Consider the following 10586-nt stretch of genomic DNA (forward strand, 5'->3'; position numbering starts at 1 on the left):
CAGGTGTCCTGTGGAATAAATAGTATATGATCATGAATTAAAAACTGTATCATAAGGCATATGGATGGGGCCCCATAGAATTCCTTTGTTGGCTTCAACACAGAGTGACTAAATGCTCAGCAGCTGAAAATAAAAAAGGTAGTAGTGACTTGGAGGTCATGTCAAGAAAGATTATTTTGTTGGCAGGGGAGGGAGGGGTCCCTCCAATTTACCCTTTTATTCCCACTACCAGAGAGGTCCTGAGTCAGGCTGACCCATCTGGGAGAGGTTGGGTGCAACTCTTGTCAGAGCTTCTCGGTATCTCTGTTGAGTTGGCCAAAGGAGTTTGTCTAAGAGCAACACTCCTTCTCAGTGGTGGTTGTGCCTCTGGAGAATGCCATCATCCCTTCTCACCCCTCTTATAAGCCATCAATTAAATGAGAGAATGACTCTCTGAACTGGCATGAAAAGAAGAACATTTTAGGCTTTATGGGAGTTGACAACTCTTTATTGTAACAATGAAACACTGCAACAAGGTGCTGGATCAGTTACTGAAACTAATGTATGGATAATGTTTCAGTGGGGTTGGGCCTGTGCTGTAACATTTGAAACTCTTTACAAAACCCTGAAAAGTAACATCCCTGTCTTTGATTTAGTTTACACACCTGCTTGGCAAGAAAGTCAAATGGTGCCAGTTATATACACTTAGGAAAACATGCTTGCCGTAGGAGTACAAAAATAAAATTTATTTGTTAAATTACACATAAATATAAGGTACAAATGTATTTTTAAAATACAGATAAAGATAATCACACTTGCATTGTGTACATATGAAAATACAGTATTTTAATATTCAACATACACAGACACATTTATGATAAATGCAACTAATTGGCAATGCCAGTTCTTTTCATTCTGGTTCTTTTTCCCCCCAGTTTTCCATAAATATGGAAAAATATGATATAAAAAACCCTCTAATTCTGCCGGACATCTTGCAGCAGCTTGTTAATTTCTGCTACCAGCTCACTGGCATCCATTAGTTCATGTTTACCATCACTGAGGTGGTTAAGCACATTGTCAAAGTCATCTTCTTCATAGTTCTCTGGGATTTCTTCCATGGCTGGCAGCCATTTAGAGGAAGGTTGTGCACTCGAGTGAGTCCCTAGGATGGCCCCAGTGTTGTTTGCAGGGTTTTGGAAATGTGTACTGGCTGCCCACGCTGCCACCCCTTGTGGGTAGCTTACAGTTTTGGCTGGTAAATGTCCCTTCCTGCGCTCCAGTGAGTTTGAGCGATTCATTTCATTGCATTCTGTATAGGTGTCCAGTGAAGGAGGCAACAGGCGCTGAAAAACACTGCTCATTTCAGAGAGGAGAGATGAAGTACAGATGTCCTCTGACTCTTCCTCATTTTGACAGTCTTTACCAAATGTTGAAAAGCTCTTTTTCTTTTCATTGGAATCAACAGGCTGTGAATCTTCTTCAAATGCCTGCTGTTGCTGCTGCTGCTGCTGCTGCGGCTGAAATTCCTCCCCCGGAATAAACATGTTACTTCTGTAATCAGAAGATGGAGAGGGCAGAGGTGGCATCCAGCATTGGTCAGAGTGTCCCAGAACTCTACATTCCTCTGTGCATAGCCTCATTGCTGTAATCAAAACCAAAATCTGAGATTAATGTTCAGATTCAATTATATAGATTACTCACAATTACAGGGGTCAGCACTAGTGCATATTAAAGGACCTGAGATCCAAAGCTCTGATCAGGATCTGAATTTCTCCAAAGATCAGAGGTGTTCAGATCCAGTGTTGTTGTTCTCCCATTATAGGGAAGTTCACATGTATTTTAGTCTGTAAGTAAGGTTGATAAATATATAAAATATAAGATAACTATATAATTTTTAACTTGTTTGAAGAACATATTATACCATTGCTTCAGTGAATCCCAAGAAAATAAGTGGCCTGGGTGACTTAAAAGGTAGAGGTTAGAGCACTCTCTTCTCATACAGGACTGTCTGATGAATAAAGAGACAGGGTGCATGAAGTAATATCTTTTATTAGACCAACTTCTGTTGGTGAGAGAGACAAATGTTCAAGCCACACAAAACTCTTCTTCAGATCTGGGAAAGATACTCTGAGTGTCACAGCTAAAGACTCGGAATACCTTTCCCAGACCTGAAGAAGTTGGTCCAATAAAAGATATTACCTCGCCCATCTTGTGTCTCTAACATCCCGGGAACAACATAGCTACAACTACACTGTATACAACATGTCTGATGAATGCCTTTCATGAACGAAAATTAAGAAGTTTCCCTCTTTCATCTCCTAGTTGCAATTAAGTGAAGAGAGCAAGGGAACAGAATAGAAGGATATGGGAGGAAAACCGTAAGGAAAAGAAAATGAGGGAGAAGAGAAAGGAGAGAGAACAGAGAAGATATGGAGTTATCTCCATCTTCTCCAACTCTTGTCTCCTCTTTAGGGTCTGCTAGTAACACAATGAATTACCAAATGGGTGAAGCAGATTTTAATCCAACCTCGTGACATTTTAGGCCAAATTTGTGCCCAGTATATCTCCATTAACTTGAGTGGAGTTACTCTAAGGATGCATTTGGCCTTTGGGGCTGGCTGGTTTAATACCTCCAGTTGGTGACTGACATACAGTGACTATACAGACTACAAAGAGGAGCAACCAAGGACTTAAGGGATCTGGGCCTGTGATGAATGCTAAATGGAGGAAATGGGTGTTGCCCCAGCTTTTTGCCCAGGAACTCACATTCCTACCCAAAGAGGTACTGGAGGGGAATGACCAGCCAGCATCCAGCCCCCTGAAGAGTTCTAGTAGGGTTGGAATGGAAGCATGTGCAGCCCCTTTTAAAACACAGTAAACGGTGAGTGGAGGCCCTGTGCAGAGAGAGGATGCCAGGAGAGAAGCCTAATTTCCACTTCCGAACGCTGGAAAAGGAAACTACCCCCTTCCAGATGTTGAAGCTAATGGGAGTTGCAGCTGCTCAACACCTCTCAGGATTACCTCAGTAAATGTATTTAATTCCAAATAAGAACACTGGGATTGTCATACCCCATCAGGGTAGTGGTCCATCTAGCCCATTATCCTGTCTCTGATAAAGGCCAGTACCAGATACTGCACAGTAAAGTTCAAGAAGCACAGATATAAACAATTATAGAATAACTTTTGATTATGTGATACCTTGCCCACAGGAGAAGCTGCTTCTTAATTCCATCAGTTAATGGTTAGAATGTGCCTTGAAGAATTGGGGTTTATATCCCTTCTATCTTTTTATTTTATATACCTATATCATATCCCTTTTTATTTGTCTTTTCTCTAAACTAAACTAAACAGTCCTAAACTTTGCAGTGTCTCCACATAAGTTTCCTCATGCTTCTAATCATTTTCCTCACTTGTCTCTGGACCACTTCAATATCTGCAACATCATTTTTGAGATGGAGTGACCAGAACTGAACATAATATTCCAGGTGAGAATATGCCATTGATTAATACAGTGCCACTCTAATATTGTCAGTATTATTTCCCTACCATGCTTTATACAGTCTAACATATTGTTTCCTTTTTAATGCAATTTAAAATTCCTCTAGGTTTATACTCACTTCCTTTCTTACATCAGGGAGTATGAAATTTAGCAGAAGTATAGATAGCTGGAGGCCAGATTTTGCACTGGGTGTTGCAAATGAGGTAGTGATGAGTGAGCCTCAAAAGATTCATCTACATAAAATAATTGGTGTTTAAAGTGTTGGTTTAGGTGTTTGAAATGCCTATGAAGTGCTTTGTTTCCACACATTAAATGTGCTCATAATGTTTCACAGGCAATGCCAGTACCATTGTGATTGCACCAGCTCTTGACAAGTCTTGAAAATATCTCCACCCACAATGGTTAAATCAAACGATTTTAGTTCTAGTGTGGATGGGAATGAAATGCATTATAGCTGCACTGGTTCAGTTGGTCCTTTCAGTACAATTCCAGTGCAATTCTGTGAATTAATAGAGAACTGCAGGGCCATTAGTGTGTCACCGATCATTGACCAAGTTCACTCAAGGCCAAAGTCTTGTCACATTTAAATCAGTGGGAGTTTTGCCATTCACATTAGTGAGACCAAGATTTAGCAGTATAAAATAATAGCAATATTCTAAACAAATGATTAAAAGCCCTACTATATTTGCGAGTGGGCTTGAATTTTTTCCATCCCCCAGATATGGCTCTCTCCTTATGTTGGAACAAGCAACTTATTCCAGCAATCAGGATGTTAATGATGAGGGTTAACGATGTCCCACTTTGTCCGTAAGTCAGCAATAGAAAAGATATAAATGTACAATTGTATGGGTTAAGACTGAAATGTCAGATGTAACACTGAATGTATGTTTTTTTCAAAACCGTAAACATATAGGTAAAGGTTTTTTATATATTTTTAAGAGAGAAAAAAGAAATGTTTTAATTGAAATTTAAAATGTTTGAGGATCTCCCACAGATTCATGTGTATGGGAGATGGTCCATTCCTTCCTGGTTCCATCTAGGCAGAAAATATTGAAAAAATGATCTTTCTTACAGTATTTTGACCCTGTGACTTCTGGTCTGGGGTGAAAATGCACAGACACTTAAAAATAGAGGGGCACGGAAGGAGGAAGCTGAACTTAGGAAACCAGAAGAAAGTTTCCATTCTACTTTTTGTGAGTTTCGTGTGAACACGCAGATTAATTAATATGTTATCTTAAATGGTTCATGTATAACTAATGGAGTGGTTAGGGCTAAGCACATAAACAAATATTGAGAGTGGGATTTTCTAAAGCACTCCATGTTAGCCTAACTCTGTTCCCCTTGTAATCAATGAGAGTTTTAACATGCACTTCAGTGGGATCACAGTTGGGCCAAATTTTGAAAATTTCACTCATTGGTTTTATATTTGGGGGCTAATAGAAAGTTCTTTAAATGAATAATAGGAATTTCAGCTAAGAGTGTAAACATTCCTTTTTTCCCCGGCAACCCACAATCATCCAGCCAGGAAGTAGACAATTATTCCTTAGCTGCCACTGTGGAAGGATCCAGTGCAAAAGTATTGCATGTGAAGTCTCCCTTAACAGCTGCTGAGAATTATAGTAAATTCTTCCCTACTTTACCACTCAAGGAGAAAAGATTTTTGTCTAAAGTTGGATGGTACAGGAATAAATGGCTTCTAAGTAGCAACTTGTTGGCAAGAAGTAGGGGGGGAAAAACCTTGGGACTGTGGACACTTGGACCTACATAATCCCAGCTACCAAAAAAAGCTAGGTGGGACTTCTGGATGGGAGGTTGGACTCAGGAGTAGTGTGAGACCCTAGAATGGAGCAAAATCCACAAGAGAAGTGTTGAAGGTTTGAAAAGACAGAATTACATGTTTGGGGCCAAGGTGCAGAAGGAAAGGAAGGGCTCCAGAAGCCTTTTCATCTTAAACTCTCCACACAAAGGCCAGGGAAAATTGAAGGCCCTCCTAGTGCCCTTAAGGGTTAGCCACCCCAAAGGTGGGAAGGAGGTGACAAGGCTTTGGCTCTACCCCATCCTGCTCTGGCCAATGGCACTAGCTGGTTACAGAAGGAAGCATGCTATGCACCATCCTAAGGAGCAGTTCAGTGGACACTCTTACCCTGCACCCTAGTGCACAGCAAATTGTAGAGCTACCCACCAGCCCCAATATGAGCCTAAACCATACTGGCATAATCTGGCCCTGTAGGAGATGGCTTTCATGTGCAAGGATAAAACATTTCCTGTATATTTTGTATAGGCATTTAAATCTGGGCCCCACATTTATTTTGCAAAGATTTAGGAGTAAAAAGTACAGGTAGTTGTATAAATATTGGGGTTCTAGTACAAAGCTCACTTCTGAGCCTAATGTGATTTCCCAGTCTCTTTTACTGTACTCATGAGTGAGTCTGAATTTACAAAAGGTTGATCTCCCTTTTGCATCCCCCCCAGGTATGCCTCTCTCCTTATGTTGGAACAATCAACTCATTCCAGCAATCAGGATGGCAGGTAATGAACTGCTTTGACATTTAGCACAAATACTGACACATAGGTCATATTTACAGATACTAATTCATTAGTGGAAAATACAGTGCAGCTCTACACTTCCCTACCTAAAAACTACATTCCATCACCTAACCAGTGCATTTTTAAGCTCTGGAAGTCTGGATCCTATTATGGAAAATGCATCTGCCAAATTATAGTTCAGTGTATTTTTAACACACCACAGCAGCCTGGTTTTCCACAAACATCCACCCAGTCATTAAAAATCTTGCAACATAGACCAGTTGACGCTTTTTTGGGGGAATTTAGAGCCAGCTCATGTGGCTGCAAATAATAGCAGAAACTGCCTACGCACTGCTCTGGGCAGAAATTCAATAGTGTCCCAGTCTTGAGTGCACCAGCTGTGTTCTGGTTTGAGGACACTATATACCGTAGAGCAGATGAAGGAGGAAATATAGAACTTGAAAGCTAAAGAATTTCGGCTTTCACAATGCTAACTACATCAATGTGACAGTCAGGGAGCACTGTAAATAAACTATTCAACTTTCATTGTGTTCTTACCTGCAGGAATTCTCCCATCTGTAAGGAAAAGGTCACTGAATCCTTCCCCAAGAAGTCTGTCAATTGGAGAATCTCTACCCAAATCATAATCACTGTCTCCTGCTTCACTATCTCCACGGCCACTATCTTTCAAGCTAAATTTATCCATATCTTGTAGGGCATATCTGTAAACAGAAAAAACATGGTGATGGAATTATATTTTGTTATCACATGTTCAGTATATTGTTCTCAGATAAAAATGTTTTGATCAGAATCTAACTGAAATCCTCACCTGTAGCTTCTGGAATATTTGTTTCCTCGAAAACTTGGTCTTGGCTGATATTGGCCCTGATGAAGCATTGAAAGAAGCTGAGAGACCTGCTAAAGAAAAGAAGAAAACACTGATTCCTGGAAATAAAACCCAAATGTCTATTTAGAAAAAATTTAATTATTTACTTCTTTTTGGTTTCTTCTTTAAAATTTAATTAGAGCACATTCATGTGCATATATAATGTAGTACAACTGGGTATTTACAGTATATAGTGTTTGCCATGGAAAACATCTGAAGGCACCCTACAGACAGAAAATGCAATGCTATTCGTTAATCTCAGAATTTATACTAATTAGTTAACATTTAAAAACAATGGACTGCAAAGAGGGTTGGTTTTTTTTGGTTGGTTTTTTTTTTAAAGGAGAGATCAAAACTATATAGTGTATATATTTAAAAAATAAAATAGGCAGTTTCAAATTATGAAGATATTGAATGCATACACTCACATAAAGATATTGGATGCATACACTCTCACACTACCACCATCTGCTAGAGCAGCTGCAGTTAAAATTGTAGCAGTGTTTCTACTATAAACCCTCATTTTAAGGAGTTTGTTCTGTCATTTGTACAAATACTTTGTGTATTATACACTATATGTGTCTGAACACAGACACACACACACACAGAAAACTGTACATCAATAATAAAGTACTGTGTATATTATGTGTATATTACACAAAGTTGTTTCAATTTAAAGAAGAATATAAATAAATTATAACAGGTTTACTATAGTCTCTCATGTGCAGGATTGTTTTAAGATTCAATTGACAGAGTGGAACTGCAGTGCTGCATCCCTGAAAAGAAATCTATAATACTTTCATACTGTCACAGACAGCATGCAGAACATAAACACACTCATACATGGGTGAATGAGTGAACATGCATGCAAGATAATATATGATCTTACCTCAACAGCAGGAGTAGCATGGGTGAGTTCCAGTGAGAAATTCTCTGGCACATGATTTGATGAGATTGTCACTAGACTGTTAAGTGATTGGTGACTATGATGGCTTTGTCGACTGCTCATTTGTCCTCTTTCTAAGGTTGGAGATGATGAAGGAGAAGCTCTGTGGTGAGATCTGATGGGTAAAGTGCCATTAACAGTAGGCACAAGTGTAATGTCACCTTTGTGAATCTGTCTTGATGGTCTTTTTGGGTGGTGCTGGTAAGTTGATTCTGCCACACGGCAGTTGTAGGATCTTGTATCCTTTTTCTCTCGATTGCATCTTGTAGCAAAGATAACCATAATGACCAACAACACTGCACATATTGACCCAAGTGATATAATTGTTATCATAGAAACATCCAGAGAGGGCTGGCTAATAAAAGTAGCTTCTGTGCTTGGAATTGGATAAACATATTCAAAAACAGTACATTTCAGAAGTGCTTTGGTACTGAGTGGAGGGCTGCCTTTATCCTGAACTATCACAAAAAATTCCCATTCTTTAGATAAAACAGATTCTATGCTAACATTAATATAGATGTCACATGATCTTGGGTCCATTACAAATATGTTTTCTTCATTGTCAGCTATTATGGAACAGCTTAGTTCTGAGTTCATACCAGAGTCTCTGTCTATAGCCCTTATCCTAGTCACATGGAAGCCACTCTCAGCATCTTTAGGGATTGAGATTTCTGCAGTGTTATTGCGTAGTGCTGGTCCCACAATGACAGGAGCATTATCATTTTCATCAATAATAGTTAGCACAACTGTGGTATTACTAACAAGTTGCTGACTCCCTCCATCTCTAGCTTGAACCACAAAGGCAATCTGATTTACTTCTTCATGATCAAAAGTTCTGAGTGCATAGATTGCACCATTGGATGGGTCAATGGTCACATAGGTGGTTATGGAACTTCCCAAAATAAAGCTTTCCAAAATAGTGTATGTGACCTGTCCATTGTCCCCTAGATCTGGATCTGTGGCTGTGACAGATGTGATGTATGCACCTGGAGAGTTATTTTCTAAGATAACAACTTCATATCTGTTTGTCTGGAAGCGGGGTGGGTTGTCATTTTCATCATTGATTTGGACAGTAAAATGTTTCACTGTGGAGAGACTTGGTGTCCCCTTGTCTTCAGCTATTACAGTCAAACTGTATTCAGATCTCTTTTCTCTATCTAGAGTAGCATTAGTCAAAATTAAATAGTTATTTTCATAAGTCTTTTGAAGTTTAAAGTGGCCATGCCCATGAAGCTTGCAAACTATCTCTCCATTCACGCCAGAGTCCTTGTCTTGCACCCTGACTATGGCAACAAAAGTGTCCACGGGTGACCCTTCAGAAATGTGAGCTATTTCCTCATTCCCAGGGGACATCAGGTTTAAATTAATTTCAGGTTTGTTGTCGTTGACATCCACGATTTTAATGATAATTTTGCAATGAGCTGGGATAGAATTTGGACCCAAATCTTGAGCTTGAGCATCAATTTCATAGGATTTGGTGATTTCATAGTCCACTTGTGTCAGGAGGGTCAGATGGCCTTTCTCTGAGTCTATTTTAAAAGTCTCTATAATTTTGGAAGACACATGACTACTGAAAGAATACATGACTTTACCATTAGCGCCCTCATCTGGATCAGTAGCATTGAGGTCTATGAGCAAAGTACCCACTGGTGAATTTTCTAAGAGCTGAATTATATACGATTGTTGCTCAAAAACAGGACTGTTATCATTAGAATCAGAAATACTTATTTTTAGGATAGACGATCCGGATCGCTGAGGTACCCCCATATCTGAAGCAGTGAGTTGGAGTTCATAGCTTGACTTCAACTCCCGGTCCAATTCTCTAACCACAATGAGTTCTGCATATTTGGCACCATCAGTCCTTGTTCGCACTTCAATATTAAAAAAATCATTTGCAGACAGTGAATAAGTGTGCAGAGAATTTTCCCCAACATCTGGATCAAAAGCACTGTCCAAAGGGATCCGGGTTCCTACAGCTGCACTCTCTGATATTTCAATAGGGATGAGAGCTCTGGAAAACTGGGGAGAGTTGTCATTAATATCCAGCACTTCAACTTCAACATGGAAAAGCTGCAGATGTTCAGTAGGCAGAGTGATCACATCAAACTCTATAGAGCAGTTTAAGTTTTTCTGGCAGAGTTGTTCCCGGTCAATTTTAGCTCCTATGCTGATTTCTCCATTATCCTCTCGGACTACAAGTAAGGGAGAATTCCCTCTTTGCATGGCTCGAAAACGAACTGAAGAAGGGTTAGGAATTTTAAATAAAACATCAGCTACATCCTCTGATAGTCTTGCAATTACTGATCCAACTCTCTGCTCCTCATAAATCCTGTATTTCAAATTCTTGCCTAGCACATCTTTACTGAAAGATATTATCATCAGTACAAAAAGGAACATAAAGTGCATTTTACTACTGATTTGGTGCATTTGTAAGTTTTTGCAATTCATTTCTCCAAGCAAGTTAAAAAGCAGTTCTTTCAACTTCCTTTGGTACCTTAAACCCAGTACACATTTGGTTCTTTAAAACTTGAAAATGTCTTTTATAATATAGCAAAGTATTAATATCTTAGTATATCTCAGAAAACTTTTTTTTTTGTATACACACCGTGTCAGGACTTCCAGATACAATCTGTATGCAATCCAATCTCTCTCATTTGTTTTCCTGCTCCTCTTCAAGGACGAAATTTGTCACATCAGTGTTTTCTCCTTCTGCAGTTAGTATCCATTTATGGCAGAGTGCTAGCTGAATC

At 39.3% G+C, this 10586-nt stretch overlaps 1 protein-coding gene across 2 annotated transcripts; it reads right to left on the reverse strand.

The window, feature by feature from the left end:
- Nucleotides 1-953: 953 nt before the first annotated feature.
- On the reverse strand, nucleotides 954-10284 carry PCDH18 (protocadherin 18). 2 transcript variants are annotated; one of them, XM_065405464.1, is made up of 4 exons: nucleotides 7780-10284; nucleotides 6834-6922; nucleotides 6563-6726; nucleotides 954-1621 (listed from the first exon to the last, which is right to left on the reverse strand). In XM_065405464.1, exons 1-4 carry the CDS (start codon nucleotides 10282-10284, stop codon nucleotides 954-956), a joined length of 3426 nt encoding a protein of 1141 aa, XP_065261536.1. The 2 variants fall into 2 exon arrangements, with proteins under 2 accessions (XP_065261536.1, XP_065261538.1); XM_065405466.1 differs by having other exon boundaries at nucleotides 6834-6919; nucleotides 7780-10263.
- Nucleotides 10285-10586: the final 302 nt, after the last annotated feature.

This window comes from Emys orbicularis, chromosome 5 (assembly GCF_028017835.1).
Source record: "Emys orbicularis isolate rEmyOrb1 chromosome 5, rEmyOrb1.hap1, whole genome shotgun sequence".
Classification (NCBI taxonomy): domain Eukaryota; kingdom Metazoa; phylum Chordata; order Testudines; family Emydidae; genus Emys; species Emys orbicularis.

Excerpts from the sequence above, each read along its gene's own strand:
- PCDH18 (XM_065405464.1), bottom strand. The coding sequence starts at position 10,284 with ATGAATTGCAAAAACTTACAAATGCACCAAATCAGTAGTAAAATGCAC. Across the intron at positions 6,923-7,779 it reads ATGCTACTCCTGCTGTTGAG|CAGGTCTCTCAGCTTCTTTC; the intron begins GTAAGATCATAT and ends TCTTTTCTTTAG. Across the intron at positions 1,622-6,562 it reads AGATGGGAGAATTCCTGCAG|CAATGAGGCTATGCACAGAG; the intron begins GTAAGAACACAA and ends TTTTGATTACAG.